This window comes from Oncorhynchus tshawytscha, linkage group LG14, assembly GCF_018296145.1.
Source record: "Oncorhynchus tshawytscha isolate Ot180627B linkage group LG14, Otsh_v2.0, whole genome shotgun sequence".
NCBI lineage: Eukaryota > Metazoa > Chordata > Actinopteri > Salmoniformes > Salmonidae > Oncorhynchus > Oncorhynchus tshawytscha.
In genome coordinates this window covers 10,602,670-10,621,350 of record NC_056442.1, presented here as the reverse complement: position 1 = coordinate 10,621,350, position 18,681 = coordinate 10,602,670, and the positions used below count along the sequence as shown (strand labels likewise).

General features: G+C 44.4%; 1 protein-coding gene across 1 annotated transcript; it reads right to left on the bottom strand.

Annotated features, from left to right (window-relative positions):
- Window positions 1-834: 834 nt before the first annotated feature.
- Window positions 835-18,681, bottom strand: LOC112266535 (anosmin-1). Its single transcript, XM_024444092.2, has 14 exons — window positions 18,381-18,681; window positions 16,145-16,192; window positions 11,027-11,086; window positions 10,478-10,700; window positions 9,978-10,162; window positions 9,667-9,796; window positions 8,899-9,110; window positions 8,064-8,196; window positions 4,804-4,935; window positions 3,759-3,847; window positions 3,450-3,621; window positions 2,968-3,194; window positions 2,385-2,526; window positions 835-1,510 (listed from the first exon to the last, which is right to left on the bottom strand). The coding sequence occupies exons 1-14, from the start codon at window positions 18,576-18,578 to the stop codon at window positions 1,458-1,460; spliced, it is 2,004 nt and encodes a 667-aa protein (XP_024299860.1). The 5' UTR covers window positions 18,579-18,681; the 3' UTR covers window positions 835-1,457.

Sequence of the window (18,681 nt, the reverse complement as noted above, 5' to 3'; positions counted from 1 at the left end):
GCGGAGGTAGCGGTCCTGCTGCTGGGTTGTTGCCCTCCTACGGCCTCCTCCACGTCTCCTGATGTACTGGCCTGTCTCCTGGTAGCGCCTCCATGCTCTGGACACTACTCTGACAGACACAGCAAACCTTCTTGCCACAGCTCGCATTGATGTGCCATCTTGGATGAGCTGCACTACCTGAGCCACGGTTGTAGGCTCCGTCTCATGCTACCACTAGAGTGAAAGCAACGGCAGCATTCAAAAGTGACCAAAACATCAACCAGGAAACATGGGAACTGAGAAGTGGTCTGTGGTCACCACCTGCAGAACCACTCCTATTGCTAATTGCCTATAATTTCCACCTGTTGTCTATTCCATTTGCACAACAGCATATGAAATGTATTGTCAATCAGTGTTGCTTCCTAAGTGGACAGTTTGATTTCACAGAAGTGTGATTGACTTGGAGTTACATTGTGTTGTTTAAGTGTTCCCTTTATTTTTTTGAGCAGTGTATATATAAATGAGAGCTAGATACCATAGCAGAGTCATATTCAGAAGCATGTGCACACATACAGTAGTTAGACAGGCAGAAACACAGACCCAGTTGGTTGGGTTGAATGGGGATAAGTGTGACGCCATGCACCATGGGTATAGAACGCTGACAGACTGCGTTGCCGGGTGGTGTGTTTGTATTTCCACACGTTCCCAGGAGACCTGTGTTTCACTAGCTAACCTTTTGTTTGCACACCAAACAAGCCATCATGTCAATAGAAACACAATGGTCGTTCATTTTCTCTGGTTTATAACTATGGACTTTTGAACCATTACAGTATAAAATATGCACAGACACAATGCTTTTTGACATGGAATTTACTTATACATCTCTATACAGGGTATGTCAGTTTACAAAAGGGTGAACTGGAAAGAACATACACAGTCAAAAGTAACACAAAGACAACTGTGTACAGTAATACATACAAATAAACCACTGTAGACATAAATAAATTATAAACAAACTGTATGTACACCATTTACAGTACATGAGTTGGGGCACAAAATGACATCTTCAGCCTATTAAAACGTAAAAAAACGTCGCTTTTATATTTTAAAAATGTATTAATTAACAGTGACAAGTCATTGTCTATTTGTCGGAGACAGGGAGGTTGTAATACAAATAATTTAATGCCAGAAACACTAGGATTTTACATGCAAAGCCAAGGTTTCTAAGGAATCTTAATCTACTGTATAACGACTCATATCCACATGCAAAATTCAGAAGCATTCCCTCATTGAAGGGTTGGGTGAACTGTATCGGTGGGCTACTTGTTAGCAATTTCTTTGATTGGTAGACTGTACATACAACAGTAGAGGCATGACTGAGTAGTGTCTGAAAGAGAACACTTCTCTCTTCTGTTGGTGGCTGTTCTCCAGTGTCCTGAGTCTGGGAGGTTAGTCCTGTGCAGTCTGGTCAGCCCTGGTCAGTGCCTCTCTATGTTGGGCTGGTGCTGGTGATAGTTCCTGAGTCTAGGTCCTGAGATAGGCCAAACAAGTCAATGATACGGTCAGAGTTAGGGTTGCAAAGCTACCGGTAATTTACGAAAGTTACCAGATTCTTCAGTAATAATGGTAATTAACAAGTAATCTATGGCATCTTTGGTGATTTATACTTGAATAACAAAAACATATTTTTATTCATATATAAAGTATACATTTATTATATCTGTGTCCATATTGTCCATGAGTTTCTAGTGGATAGACCACATGGTTCAAGAGAAAATAGTGTCATTAATGAAAAAAAGCATCTAAATCAACAATGGCATTATTTTCAATTAACTCAGCAACTCTTCCAACTATTGTCTTTTTTCACAACTACAACCAGTTTGTACCCCAAACATTTACAACATAAACATATTGATATCGTCAAATAAATAAGTGTGTAAAAAATATAAAGGATATTACACATACATTTACTAAGTTGGTTTATATTTAGAATAATGTTTTATAGCTTTGTCTTTATATTTTCTATTTTAAAATCATCTTGTTGGATTTTTTGTAATATATTTGACATGAGGCCACACAGAGCGCCAGAGATAATTACAGACACCTGTGATAGTCGGCGGCACCCAAAAAGATCTTGTAAAATTCCATACATTCCTTGAAAGTTACCAAAATTATGATAGTTTAATGGTAGACTTTTAAAGTTTCCAGTAATATGCAACCATAGTCAGACTGCAAAATCACCACATTAAAAAAAAAAAAAAAATTACATGACATTTTCTATCACCTATCAAACTGGCCATATTTAAGAGAACGTCAGTTATCAGTTGTTATGCATGTGCGTATTCTCATTGTAATTCTCTTTTAGCATCTGGAAAAGAGCAAGATAATCCAATCAATGATCTTACTGTGCTGCTGGACTGGTGAGGTGGTGGGAGTGCAAAAAGTCTTGGTGGTGGCAGGACCCTCTCCTCCGGCTCCAATCAGCTGGATCTCCAACCTATAGAGGGTGGCTAGCTGCAGACCTGACACTACCAGGACATTACGCTCCTGAGAGAAGAGGGAAGACAGCAATACAGGGGCTCATTAACTGTGAAACGGGGGAGCTGGTTGTCTTTTTCCTATATGGATGTTTTGGTCACCTTACTCTACTACACATCCACCCTTTGCCGTGACGCTGCGCATTTAAACCGCAACAAATCATGGGAATTTGTGAAAATGAAGATGGATTACTTTGACATTTGTTGGTTATTGCAGGGATTTTGATTTCCTGAGACAAATGGTCAGATTTGTTGCATAAAGGTGGGCTAATTCATTGTGTTGATATGGGTTTCCGGTTATGGTGGCACCCCACTGGGGAGACACTGGTTGAATCGACGTTGTTTCCACGTCATTTCAATTAAATTATGTTGAACCAACGTGGCAAAGATGCTGAATTTACGTCTGTGCCCAGTGGGGCAGCACTATTTGGGTTTATACTGATGGACTTACTGGTGGTAGTATCTGGGACTGTGAGATTAGGCTGTTGGGAAGGTTGTTATGGCGACTGGCTGAGGTCACTTCTGCCCATGTGACCTGGAACCCGTGGAGCTGTTGGGGTGGGAGTGGCGTAGATACCTCCCATGTAAACACAGCTGTGACGTTACCCTTGTGGGCCATGAAGGAGGCGGTCAGGTTCTCTGCCTTGGACAGCACCTTGGGAGGAGGAGGAGGAGCTCCTATGGGACAAACGTACAGAGTGTTTGAGGGGATCAGTTTGAGCAAAGCGACGTGCAGAATTGCAAATCTTGATCACATACTGACTAGTTATTTAGGATGCAAGGTGATATGTAGATCATTGATTCTGTACAGTCCGACTTCAATGTAGTTTATCTCAAACATAGAGAGGTACACCAATGGACATGTGAATTGAAGGGTCACTAGGGTTAATGACAAATTGACTAAAGTCGTCTTTGGGTGGTCAGTGGTCTCACCTTCCTGGCCGGGACAGGATATGTGTTTGGGGCTCTTGGCCCTGATGGTGGCACAGGAGGGGGTGTAGAAGAAGGTGGTTTCTGCCTGGGCACGTCCCTTAGTACCCAGTGGCTGGAGGTTCACTCTGTACTTACAGGAGAAGAGCAGGCCGGGGAGGCTGACAAAGCCCTCCTATAAGAGGTTAAATACAGCGGACACAGATATGATGAGAGCAGCCTACACTGTAACTCCAATAGAGATAGATACCCTTTGTCTTAATTGAAGATACACCATAAAAATCGGTTGTATGGCTGAATGAAACTGGTTACCCGTGTGATGATCTTGTCCACTCCTTTGGTCTGGTTGTGTCCACAGTACTCTGGTACCCACTGGACACGATACCGAGCTACAGTGGGATCTGAGAGAGATGGAAAGTAGAATAAATCAATAATCATTCATCCTCAATCAACTGCCGATTTGTCGCATAACATTGGTGACAAAGCACACATTGGCCTTTCAAAATAAGAATCAATAGTTCACTTCTATAAAGCTCAACTTGTTCAGACAGAACAGATTATTTGACGCAAAATGTAAGAGAAGCCATTCGTCAGTTGGCTCTTTGGGTAGCCCAGTGAGTGTGCTCTGGGTAGCCCAGTGTGTGTGCCGTGGGTAGCCCAGTGTGTGTGCCGTGGGTAGCCCAGTGTGTGTGCCGTGGGTAGCCCAGTGTGTGTGCTCTGGGTAGCCCAGTGTGTGTGCTCTGGGTAGCCCAGTGTGTGTGCTCTGGGTAGCCCAGTGTGTGTGCCGTGGGTAGCCCAGTGTGTGTGCTCTGGGTAGCCCAGTGTGTGTGCTCTGGGTAGCCCAGTGTGTGTGCTCTGGGTAGCCCAGTGTGTGTGCCGTGGGTAGCCCAGTGTGTGTGCCGTGGGTAGCCCAGTGTGTGTGCCGTGGGTAGCCCAGTGTGTGTGCCGTGGGTAGCCCAGTGTGTGTGCCGTGGGTAGCCCAGTGTGTGTGCGCCGTGGGTAGCCAGGGCACATGCAATGCTAGCTTACTCTGCTCATGTTCCTGCATGAACAGGATTCCGGATGTACTTCTGTGCATCTTATCAGCTTGTAAGAAAGCAGTCTTTTGTTTCGTGTTTAATTACCCACAAGCAGCCTGTATATTTACGATAATCTCTCTGTTTACATAACGATAGGGAGGTGGTGGTTAGAGGATTATTTCCTGAGCAACACTGCTGTTCTTGTCGAAGGCCAAATCAAATGTGTGTGTGTGGATGCGTGTGACTGTGTGTGTGTGCATGTGTGCGTCCGTGCATGCATGCACACATGCGTGCCTTTGTGTGTGTGTGTGTGTGTGGCTGTGTCTCCCCCTGCATACCTGTGCTCCTCTGCCAGTAGACCCGGACCTGCAGCTGGCCGTCCTGGTAGAAGGGGGTGCCCACATCCAACACATCAGGGATAAGGCCCTCGGGGACGGGGACCTGGCGGGCGCCAGACGTCTGCTCCTGCCCTGATTGTGGAACAATGAAAATGGGAACAAAGCAATGTTAGATCCGATGCAAACATACACTATATGGACAAAATACTATATATTTCCTTCTTTACCCTTACTTACACAGATCAGCCCTGTATACACATCAATATACACACCAATATACACATCAATACACGGAAAGCAAAACACATTTACAGGAAACAAACACATTCTCCAGTAAAAAGATCCTCAATCAGCCTTTTCTATCCAGATACCCAGCTAATTATAAGCAGGGACATGATCAATGATCACAATGTACATAACACTATATATACAAAGTATGTGGACACCCTTTCAAATTAGTGGATTTAGCTATTTCAGCAACACCCGTTGTAGACAGATCTCTAAAATTAAGCCCACCGCCATGCAATCTCCATAGACAAACATTGGTAGTAGAATGGTCTTACTGAAGAGCTCAGTGACTTTCAATGTGGCACTGTCATAAGATGCCACCTTTCTAACAAGTCAGTTCGTAAAATTTCCGCCCTGCTAGAGCTGCCCCAGTCAACTGTAAGTGCTGTTATTGTGAAGTGGAAACGTCTAGGAGCAACAACGGCTCAGCCGTGAAGTGGTAGGCCATACAAGCTCACAGAACGAAACCGCAGAGGGCTTGTCTGTCCTCGGTTGCAACACTGAATACCGAGGTCCAAACTGCTTCTGGAAGCAACGTCAGCACAATAACTATTAGTTGGGAGCTTCATGAAATGGGTTTCCATGGCCAAGCAGCCACACACAAGCCTAAGATCACCATGCACAATGCCAAGCTGGAGTGGTGTAATGGAGTGATAAATCACCATCTTGCAGTCCGACTGACGAATCTGGGTTTGGCGGATGCCGGGAGAATGCTACCTGGACACATGCATAGAGCCAACTGCAAAGTTTGGTGGATGAGGAATAATGGTCTGTGGCTGTTTTTCATGGTTCAGGCTAGGCCCCTTAGTTCCAGTGAAGGGAAAGCCTAACGCTACAGCATACAATGACATTCTAGACGATTATGTGCGTCCAACTTTGTGGCAACAGTTTGGGGAAGACCTTTTCCTGTTTCAGCATGACAATTACCCCTTGCACAAAGCGAGGTCCATACAGAAATGGTTTGTTGGCCCCCCGAGTGGCGCAGTGGTCTAAGGCACTGCACACATTGCAGTGCTAGCTGTGCCACTAGAGATTCTGGATTTGAGTACAGGCTCTGTCGCAGCCGTCCGCGACCGAGAGACCCATGGGGTGGCACACATTTGGCCCAGCGTTGTCCGGGTTAGGGAAGGGTTTGGCCGGCAGTGCACGCTGACACGGTCGCAAGGTGTACGGTGTTTCCACCAACACTTTGGTGTGGCTGGCTTACGGGTTAAGTGGGCATTGTGTCAAGACACAGTACGGCTTGGTTGGGTTGTGTTTCACACACGGCTCTCGAAATTCGCCTCTCCCGAGTCTGTATGGGAGTTGCAGCGATGAGACAAGACAGACTACCAACTGGATACCACGAAATTGGGGAGAAAAAGGGGGGGAAAGGAAAAAAATGATTTGTCAAGATTGGTGTGGAAGAACTTGACTGGCCTGCACATAGCCCTGACCTCAACTCCATCGAACACTTTTGGGATGAATAGAACCCCGACTGTGAACCAGGCCTGATCGTTGCCTGACCTCACTAATGCGCTTGCCGCTGAATGGAAGCAAGTCCACGCAGCATATCAAATGAGTACAAATTTGATTTGAAGTCCCCGCAGCAATTTTTCATCATCTAGTGGAAAGCCTTCCCAGAAGAGTGGAGGCTGTTATAGCAACAAAGGGGGGACCAAATACTTATTTCTCAACTGTGGCAATCATGAAATTTTGTCAGCCGGTGATTGTCAAGCAAATAACTGCTGGTCTCACAGTAATTGACCGCTAATTAACAAACACATTTAGCCTCTCCTGGCTTCCACGCAACCTAAAAGCCACTGATTCAGACCTTTAGAACATCTACATTTGAAAAAGTCCACTAAATCCATGTAATATAGTCTACACCATCACAATAAAGTCAATATTTATTTTATACAAGTCTAAAGAAACTGTAGTCTATTTCAGAAGAGCAGAATAGCATACTCTGAGTTGTCCTTATGTTAGGCCCTGATCTGGCCATGCCATATTGGTATTTATTATGGATCCCCATTTGCTGCTGCCAAAGCATACCATTTTAAAACATTACTATACATTCACAGATTTCACAACGCACTGTGTTCCCCCCCAGGCCCCTACTCCACCACTACCACATATCCACATATCTACAGTACTAAATCCATGTGTAAGTATAGTGCGCGTGCGTGCATGTGTCTGTGCCATATGGCTGTGGGCTAGAGTACACTAGTTCATTTAGCAGACAAGATGTGCTTAGAATTCCGTGGCATTATTTTATATTATTTAACAGTATGAAGAATACAATTCAACATAGCTGAATAAAATAGAAAGCATATTTTCTCCAAACAATTTGAGGGAGTGCGCACATGCGGCTATTCTGTGCTGAGCGGTTAACGAAACAGGTCCTCCCTCATATGTTCATTTAGAGTTATTTTAGTTATGATACAGACGTTGGGCTATAAGTTTAGATTTTTAATACATTCTAAGGCTGCATGATGAGACTCTAATGATGATTATTTATTTTTGCATAGCCTACTGCATAGCCTATTGAAATGTTGCGCAATATGAGCTCATTGGCTCTCATGAAGTGTTTGTTTTAGATTTTCGATTTCAATTGCATTGATGCTGAGTACCAGGCAGTTAGCAAGTTTGGTAGGCTATTAATGACCATCAGCAGCATCAGAGCTTGGAGAAGCCTAATTACCATGATAAACGGTCTTGTGGAATTTGACTGCCGTCATGACTCGTGACCGGCGGAGTCGCGGTAATACGGTCACCATAACAGCCCTAGCAACTTTGGAATAAGATGTTTGACAAGTAGACTTTTGGTCATGTATTCTATCACGCTTCCAACCTCCATATACTGGGTAAATATTTAATAGGAGTTGCTCAATTCTGTAAACCCTCCAACTGGGATTTCTGTAAAAACCTGGGAACTTTGAGAATGTTCCCAGAATTTGGGAGCTGATAAGCATTGACTGTTGTTGACATACTGTGTCGTGTGTTGAAGTGCAGGCTGGCTTTGGGACTTTTCAGTGGGGTCTGTCCCCAATAGGACATAGCCTGTAGCTCCACACTGTAACTCCTGTTAGCTCGCAGACTCTCCAGCTCCACATAGCTCTGCCCCTGGATACACACACAGGAAAGAGGGGTTATTGGGTCAGGAAGACCGTTCTGTGTCCTCTGTATCCACACAACAAAAGGTACAAAGTATGTCCAGTAATCACAGCATAACTTGTCAGAAATGTTCATTTTCCAAAACAGACATGAGCTAATGCAGATTTTGGCTATTTAATAGCATCGATTTGCGATTCATTTGCCAGAGGCGACAACTATACAATTGCTTGGTTTGGTGTGTACGCACTAAGCACCATCCGATTGGAGAGTTTATGGCATCAAAGCCACACACACTGCCATTGTTTATCCTTCCATTACATTTGTTGTGACTTGAGGAAAGAAAGAACAGGCTTCCACTGTACATTGTCCCAGGGAATGTCCCATGTTAATGAGTGCCTACATGTCAGGGTAGAAAAAGGGTTCCAAAAGGGTTCTACGGCTGTCCCCATAGGAGAACCCTTTTTGGTTCCAGGTACCAGGTTCCTGGAACCAAAAAGGGTTCTTCAAAGGGTTATCCTATGGGGACAGCCGAAGAACCCTTTTAGTTTCTAGATAGCACCATTTTTCTAGGAGTGTAGAGGCTATGACCTTAGAAGTAGAATGACTAGACCGCCAAAGCACCTCAGAGCACGTCATTCCATTTCTATTGACATGACTGACCTATCCCATGGGCCCAAAATGTCAGGGTAGGGGACTTACTCTATGACTTACCCCATTGACCAGCTTCCTCCTCTTGGTCTTAGGTGGTGCTATGGCCCCAGTGCTGCCTGTGGCCCAGCTCCAGGACACCCTGTAGTGGTGTACAGGGACGTCCAGATCTGAGGGGATGGACCAGCGCAGCCGGACCGACACCGCCCTGCCGCCGGGGCCAAAGGTCATGTTGGACATCCTCAGCTCAGATGGGGCAGGGGGTCTGGAGGGGTCTGGGGAAGACATCGTTAATCAATCAGGTGCCATTGGTCTGAAGTAGACATCAGTAGTGTTTCCGGTGTTTCTATGTCAAAGCGTTTTGTTATATTTATGTGTTTTAAGGTGTAATATTGGGATACAAACTCAAAATGTAATACAGTTCAACTCTGTATCTGACATGGTACAGTTGATTCTTTATTTTAAGCCCATAACTATGTGTGTGAGGTGTATACTTTTGTTTCAAAGTAGGTTTGTTTAAGACTAGTAAGAATCTGTGTGACCCGGATTTAGCCCACTGCAGTAAAAAGGTTAATGACATTACAGCTGCCAAATACATGAAGCTTTAGTAACTGTCTTTTAAAGATATTCATATATTGACTGGAAGGTATTACAGCTCTACGGAGCTAAAGCACAATACAGCACTACAGAAATGGCCAAAAGCCAATGTAATTAGTCTGTATTCATCTTCATTACAGTCAGTGCAATATCACCCCAGGGTGATTAAGCCAGCCTCACATACACACGCAAGCAGACACACACACATACACACACAAACACACTCTGCCTGACCTTTCTTGGTGTGGATGTGGCGACTGGGAGTGGTGAACCCTCTGGTCCCGTGGACGTTCACTGCTGCCACTCTGAACTGGTACCACCGGCCTGCCCGGATGTCAGCCAGCCGCGCTTTCACCTCCGTGGTCTAGAGAGAGAGAGAGCGTGAGAGAGAGAGAGCGTAAAACAGAGACAGAGCGTTGTTTAACTTCATGCACAATCAATGCATTGCCAGACTTTGAATTCTAAGTAGATTACATTCATTTGTCCCTTTATAATCAACTAAATACAGTATCAATAAGTAAGCATCCCCAAAAAGGCTGACTAACCTGAGCTACCCCCTCCCACTGTGTAGCAGCGTCCTCGCTGGGTTGGATCCCGTAGTTCCACCTCCTCTGGAGCACGTAGACGACCGGCTCGGCTGACACGTTGAATCGGGTGGACCAGCTCACCTCCATCTGACCAGACCTCAGCTCCTTAAAACTCAGCTCCTTTCTGGGCTTCAGAGGGGCTCCTGGAAGGGTGAGGTGGGTCATTTCAACGTCACATGTGATCATTCAATTTTAGTCATTTAGCAGACGTTCTTATCCAGAGCAATTAGGGTTAAGTGCCTTGCTCAAGGGCACATCGACAGATTTTTCACATAGTTAGATTCTAACCTTACATGACATCAGTGAATTATCTAAGCAAAATTTGTATTTTTTTATTTTTATTAATCTCATCTTTGAATTGGCCCACAAATTGGTGACAGATAATATATTGGTTGTAACCAACCAACAAAAAATGTACATACTGTAGTTTCTACTGTGTGTACTGGAGGTTGCTGTACCTTTGTAAAGGTTCTTGGGAGGTTGGCAGGTGTGCCCACAGCCGTTGGAACAGCACTTCTTCTGGGCAGAGCACTCTCTGTCCTCCTCGCATCCCTCCACGCACGCCGCCGCGAATCCGCTGGCCTTTTCAGGGGCAGGGCAGTCACCCTGCTTCACTGCCACCACCGAGCGCAGGAACTCACAACTCGTCACACACTCCCAGTGCTTCTTGGGAAATGAGCGCTGGGGTGGAAGATTGAGAGAGAAAAGAGTGTTAGAAAGCACAGATGCTTTACTACTAAAATAACATTGCCAAAAAAAACTATAGGAAAAACTGTGCAGAAACTGTAGGAAAAAGATCAGTTTCTGATTACTTTTGACTGAGTAATGAAATTGAGGAAGCACAGAGGTAAAAGATGTCTGTGTCTGATTACATTTAACGAAAAAATTCCTATGGAGGAGAATCTGAACTGAACTCTACTAATTTAGCCTCTCAACATGAAGCCTCTCCTCAACGCATTCCTCCCCCCTAACTTAACGAAATGGGAGGCTGTCAAAGGTCATCATACCTCACAAAGCTCCCGGCAATGGCTCTTCAGGTCCCAGGAGGCCTTGCAGGGTTCCAGGCACTTTGAAGGTGAGAGAAACAGAGGTGGAGGTAAGGGCTTGCTACACCATCCCTGCCACCACAGGGGATTTCTGAAGCAGCTTATTACTGTAAAAACGTTTCACCACAGTTGCCACAAACTTTAGCAGTTTGAGGATTATTGGGATGAATCTTTGTATGTATCTGACATCTGTGGCCTTGTCGGTGTTCCTGCCTCTCTTGAGGAGAGAACAGCTAAAAGAACTTGACCGCCGGTTGCTGGACCTACATTTAATTTGGGGAACATCATTATAAGCAAGAATTAAATAGGATGTTTGAAAATCAAAAGAACACCACTCTTCCACAGTGTGTTTGTTAACTATGTGCTTCCTGTAGCGGCTTGTAGATCTGTACTAATGTCCTTGTCCCCCGAGAGACACTCTTCCTGCATGAGTAACCCAGGTTAGACTGCCCAGGGGAATATTCATATTTTCAATTTCATGCTGCAATGAAACACAGTGGCTGGTAGCTATGGAGGAAAGGCAGTTGGGAATGTTGCATCTAGGGGTAATTTGAAAGTTACCATATTACAGTAACAATATCCATTTGATATGTGATGTCACTCTTCTGAGTTACAGTTCATATAAGGGAATCAGTCAATTTAAAATAAATAAATTAGGCCCTAATCTAATCTATAGACTTCACATGACTTGGCAGGGGCACAGCCATGTGTGGGCCTGGCAGGGCATAGGTCCACCCACTTGGGAGCCAGGCCTAGCCAATCAGAACGAGTTTTTCTCCACAAAAAGGGCTTTATCACAGACAGAAATACTCCTCAGTTTCATCAGCTGTCCGGGGGGGCTGGTCTCAGACGATCCCGCAGGTGAAGAAGCCGGATGTGGAGGTTCTGGGCTGGTGTGGTTACAAGTGGTCTGCGGTTGTGAGGCCGGTTGGACATACTGCCAAATTCTCTAAAAAGACGTTGGAGGCGGCTTATGGTAGAGAAATGAACATTCAGTTCTCTGGCAACAGCGCTGGTGGACATTCCTGCAGTCAGCATTCCAATTGCACACTCCCTCAACTTCAGACATGTGTGGCATTGTGTTGTGTGACAGAACTGCACATTTTAGAGTGGCCTTTTATTGTCCCCAGCACAAGGTGTACTTTTGTAATTATCATGCTGTTTAATCAGTTTATTGATATGCCACGTCTGGTGGATGGATTGTTCTTGGTAATCTCTGGGATCTTTTATTTCAGCTCATGAAACACGGGACCAACACTTTTGCGTTTATATTTGTGTTCAGTCTATAAACTCGGTATGCTTATGGTTATCATTTTCTACTTACTTATGTCTTGATACAAGTATAACAGCAAGTCCAATACACTCCTACAACCTTCTAGAGAAAACCTCAGCCATGTAATGCGTTGTTGAAAGTTTTCAAGGCGTGAAGATCGGAGTTGTCCTGGGGCAACGTTTTGGTCGGAATGAGAGTGGGAAACACATTTATCTTCAGTTGCTGTGAAAACATGAGCAAGTGTGTGTGTGTGTGTGTGTGTGTGTGTGTGTGTGTGTGTGTGTGTGTGTGTGTGTGTGTGTGAGAGTAAGTGTGTGAGGGGTGGAAAGTGTTGGTAGTTGTCGGAAACTCTGAATAATGTGAAGGAAGGGGGCACATGTTTAAATGCAGCTGAGGTGCCCACTTTATGGAGGGGGAAATGCGGAGACCCTGCCGAGCTAGCCCCAGGCTCCACTGCTACTTCCATGGAAGGAACATCCTGAAACTGCTAAAGTCTGACGTTCTACCCTTTCCAATTCAGTAGCACATGCTCATACATTGCTCATACATTCAGCTAGCACTCTCTTACCCCTCTACTCTCCTGTAGTGCCCTGCCCTTGCTTTCTCTCTCCTACAGTCCCTCCATACTACAATGTTATCCATGTCTAAAGCTGTCTAGATCCTCGGCTCCCCGCCATAGCCCAGTGCCATGCTGTACTATGACTGTCCCTGTCCTGTCATCTCTTATCTCCCTTCTCTGGTCTCCAACGGGAGGTTCTTCCTCTAATCCCAACTGACGCTCAGACTCTCGTCTCCTCTTTCTTATTGTGCCTCGGCTACGCTTCGCTGTCCGCCCCATTTCAAACTCAAACCAAGCAAATCCTTTCCACTAGCGACCGACCGCAAATAAAGCAGAGCTCTAGGACTCTGATAGAATGCCTAGGAATTTACAGAACACCTAAGGACTCTCTTCCACTGATGGCAAAAGACAAAGGAGTGTTACCCCTTGATGGCATAAATTTGATAAGACATTTGAAAGTCAATAATGCTTACTCTCCATTTTGAACACAGGAAAACCTGCTCTGTTTAACAAAGGAACCAGGGAAAACAGGAAATGCACCAGCAGAGTGCACATGGCCATTTCAGGATGTAGTAGGACAAGAGTGAACCGTTTCCTTTGTGAACGACGGTAAATAATAGCCCCAGTGACTTCTCTGCTGACCGTGCATAACGCTGCTGTTCTGTTGGGGGAGACTGAGCCTGCTTCCCAAATGGTACCCTGTTCTCTATACGGTGCACTCCGTTTGACCAGCGCCATATGGGCCCTGGTCAAAATAAATACACTAAAGAGGGGAAAGGGTGCCATTTGGGAGGCGCCCTGGCTGTACTGTAGCACACAACAGTGTTTGATACAGTGCCCAGATGACACCCTCCCCGGAGGAAAGAGACCTCGCATTTGTCGCTCCCTTCGTGTTTCTACAACTTGAACAGGCTTTGAGGGGGTTCCAGAGTCTTTCTCAAGAGGACAAGCCCGTGCCACCTCTCTGTAGTGCTAACACTGCTCATTATTTCACATGGTCATGTCTGTGGTGGAAGATGCATTCATAAGTAGTGCACTATATATGGAGTAGGGTGCCATTTCAGCCTTATTTTTAGTCCTTAGGGCCACATCATCCTAACTGCTAGACCAGTAAGTGTTAGTTAGTACACTAATGACTCCCAAGTGCTGCCTAAACGCCAATCTGAAGGAGCCGTGGCTTGTCGTGAGGTGATAAAAAAAAATAATGACTTCAACTAAGCATTCATATCTGCAGAGCTGAGAGGCTGACGGGCAGCCCGGTGTAACGGCATGGCAATTATGACTGTCCACGGTTCTCCTAAATGAGGCACTGAAGCGATCCTGTCATCCCCTGCTAAGCCTTTAAATGAAGATGTGACCGGACTCTATTTTGTCAGGCTATGGTAATCATCTATAGTAGCCTTAATTGACTGCCTGCCTCGAAGAGATAGTGACAGGCGGATTAACAGACTCATCGTTACCAGGGAGGTCCATGGAGACAACGTGATGCTGAGTGTGCATGGGCAAAGTACAGGATGATCGGACTATTGTGACCAAACATTATCATAGCTCTACTGGATGTAATCATTGAGTGCTTTAAAAAAAAAATGGCAGCACTGTTGTTGTCTCCGATACGTTGTGGGTGGACTTTAAGTGTAGCCGTAAACACTGCTGCAAGCAATCACCAAATGCAGACATGCGATGGCTTACGCAGCGAAAACAAATCGTCTCCTGTAATCAAATACTGCAAAACATGAGGGTCTGACTTCCAATGTTGTGGTTGAGCTGAAACTACAGTACAGCTTACATAGTAGGCTGTGACATTTCAGGAACACCTTAAACTTCAGACTGGAATCCTTGGGCAGCCTATCAAATCTAATGTTGAGTTCGAGTGATATACAGAACCATTGGCGACACGTAACGGAACTGAAAGCAAAGCAAGTTTACTTTTAAAGTGAGACCGCAGAGACATTAAGATCTCCTTCGTGGGAATAAATGGATTCTTCATCTCTACTTCAGAGCCTCTAATTTGGCAACTAGCTGCCGTGTATTGAACATTCTACGAGGAAGAGAACTCTAATTGGCTGTGTTCTTTCTTAACGAGAATAGAATATCATTATTACTTTCTTCGTGTGAATAAAATAAAATTTTGTCACTCTTCAGGAAAACAAGGAGAGCGCTGACATTTTATTATCTGTAGCCTGGTATCCAAACTGATATGCTCAGTTTCACCATTAAAAACAGAGCATATCGGTTTCGGTTCCGGGCTATATTACATGGACATAGTGTGGAGGATGCTATCACGCTACAGGGATTGACCTGGTTTAAAGTTTGAGTGAAAACTATCTCCGGAGTTCTGGAGAAATCTGCTGAGCAGTTGGCCAAATGTTTTCATGGAACCACCAAGAGAGGTCAGTGGCTGGCTGACTATGTTTCTGCTGCGAGCCAACCCAGGGGTGTGTCTGTCTGTCTGTCCCAGAGAGAGACGTTGTGTTGTTGTGCTTTTCTCCCATATGGTGACACAAACACACAACTAGCCAGAGTGTTATACTGTAGTAAACAAATCCATCACAAAGACATTTCAAAACTAATTAGGAATGTGGCTTCAGAATAAATAGCTACGAGTGTGAACGTGTTATTGAAAAAAAAAACATTCAATTAATCAAAAACATGAGATAATACTTTTCATAATGGTATTTGACTGCTGTTTTCATTATGAGATATGACAACTGTGCAAACCATTCTATTTTCGTATACTACAGTATACTGAAGCCTGTGGAATGAGCACAAAAGCTACATGCCAGCTTCACTTCAGTACACTGTGGGGATAGTATACCGAAGGGCTGTTAGAGAACGTTACTGTCCTCATTACCAAAAATGAGTGGACCTCATTACCCAAGGACAATTATGACTTCCAGAAAGGGATATACAGAAATGTATTTGATGAAAATACAAAGTGGAGAGACTGAGAGCTTAACAGCCAAGCATCCATCTAAAGCACCTGTCGCTATACGTTGCGATCATATATTATGTCGGCTCTGTGACCTACAGATGAACAGTACATAGCTAGCTGCAGTATATTGGCTGACACAGTGATGTATGGCATTGCATGGTAAATAGAGTACTGTGTAAGAACCACTATGACAATGATGTATCATACTATTTGTTCAGCTGCTGACTTTCCCTGAGAGTTTTTCCTCTGAAAATAGATCAGTTTGTGTGATTTCTGTCATGTTAGGTAAGGTGCGGATGTAAACATCTACGTTACCTTGGCACACTGTTTATGATTTTGACACCAGCCCAGGGATCCATTGTTCTGTAGGGAGAGAAGAGAGTAGAGGGCAGTCAGTAGAGTAATTACTAGGGAGAGAAGAGAGTAGAGGGCAGTCAGTAGTGTAATTACTAGGGAGAGAAGAGAGTAGAGGGCAGTCAGTAGTGTAATTACTAGGGAGAGAGTAGAGGGCAGTCAGTAGTGTAATTACTAGGGAGAGAGTAGAGGACAGTCAGTACTGTAAAAGTTAGTCTTAACTACTGTCATAACTACAATGTAACAAAAGTCGAAAGTGTACAAACACGATTGGTTTACCCATTCATGTTGGCAACACGGCTTTTGAAGTGGCAAAGAAAGTGACCTAAAGTGAAAGTGACCTTTAGTGAGCAAATGTCTGAGGAGACCGAGCAGGCCAGTCACAGGCACCCTAGCCTTCATCTGTCCAGTGCAGGCACAAGGGTCTGGAATGGGTGGTTGTGGGTAAAAAAGACCGCTGTGTCCAGTGCAGGCAAGGCTAAAGACAGATAGTCATCTGACTTCTCTGTCATTATCAGGTCAATGAATGCCTACATCCCAAATGGAACCATATTTCCATTATAGTGCACTATTTTTGAACAGGGCCTATAGGGTTCAGGTCAAAAGTAGTGCACTATGAAGGGAATAGGGTACCATTGGGGACTCATTCAATTCAGCATACCCATGTTATGAAGGCTGCTATGGCAGCCCAAGAGACATGAAAGTCAGGACAGATAAGGGCATTTTGTTATGTCACTTTGACTCCATGGAGCACAATATGACCTCTGACGCAAATCAGAACTAGTTTCACAAGTCAGACAATTGTTTCCGAAATATTACATGTGAAAGACTGGAAATCAAGGGTAAGGCTACATCCCAAATGGCACCCTATTCCTTATTTAGTGCACTACTAATCCTGATTGATGGTGGCATTAACATGATTTGAAGTCACCGTCCAGGGTAGATTATGTCATGTTAAAAAGTCTCCATCAAATCTCAGAAAGGGACTTTTCAATATGGAAAGTTACGATAGATTCAACAATCTGTACCAAGATTTATTTCCATGGCTGCTTTCAACAGAGACAATATGCTTCATTTTAGTCACGTTCATCTGTCCATTACAATGTGTCGAATTGATGAAAACGTATAGCTGAAGCGTACTGTAGCTATACCCAAGTCTGGCAATAAGAATTAGCCATTTTATAGGTTGACATGACATAGTATCCTATCCACTCCTACAATGGGTAGATTTGATCTTTGATCTATGACAGGAATTCCATCACAGAGGGAATAGATGGACTGCCCTTGCAATCTAACATTGACCCTGCTACATGATCCGTGGGGAAGTAGTGATTAAACAGGTTAAAGGTCATATCCTGACCCTTCGAGAGGTCACGAGTGCTTGACCGTGTGGCTAATGATCTGATGACAGTACAGTTCCAGTCCTATGATAATAAACCATAGCTAATCTCACTAGTTCCCCATTCCATATTCTCTATGGATCAATTCATTCAGGCAACTATATAGGCCTACTATGTGGGAGTATACTAGCGGATATTCTCACGGGGCCATCCTTCCAAATCCTGAGGCTGAATAGTGAGTAACTGGGCATGTTCACTGCTAAGGCTAAGTTATCTCCATGTACTGTATGTTATCCAAGGAGGAGGAGGACATGAACTTGATCATGTGACATGGGTGGCTCAGTCACAGTGTGGTAGGCTTGGGACTGGATGGGTAGTGACGGGCTTGGTATGGACATAATTAGGATAACAAGCCTCCATCTCTTTCCATCAGCCAGTTGGTTGCTCCACTTCTCAAGGCAGAGTCAGATTTAAAAAATGGGACATGTTAATTAAAGAGAACTTTCTAATGAGGAGTACAGTGTATAGTCCGTTTCCTGTCAGAACATTGGTACTGAATTGTCTCCATATATTGTGTCTAGTTTGCTTGCAAACTTACCAAATCTAAAGCAGTTATGAGGCCAAAACAAAACTTCAGTTATCGTTAATAATCAACTAAATAAACATAAAATAAAAACACGTTCATTAAAGGGGTGGTCTATTTCAAGCACATTCTTGTTTATTAAAACATTTACGCATAAAAAGTAAATGGAATATTATAGAATGCAGTAGAAAAATTCGGATTGCCGGCTTTTGATCCAACTTGGACTTTATTCCATGAAGACAGCAGCCTGCTCGCCCGCTTGTTTTGGCCTTACCTCCACCTGAGATTGTTTGGAGAGCGTCGCTATGCGCGTGCTGTGCAAGCTGAGGCACCTGGACGCACATCTCCCTCGGTAGATGTCGTTCGTCGACTGGGTCTCGTCTTTCTTCCGCGTCTTCGCATTGACACTCAAGAACAAGATACTCCACAAACAAAGACTCGCAAACACACCTCGACTTTCGAATAATGACATCGTCGAGGACTTTTCTCTTGCGTGTTTCCCCTCGTCGCGACGGGACGGGTTTATGACAGTTTGTGGATGCAGCACGGGAAACTGATGAAACTTCTACGTCGAA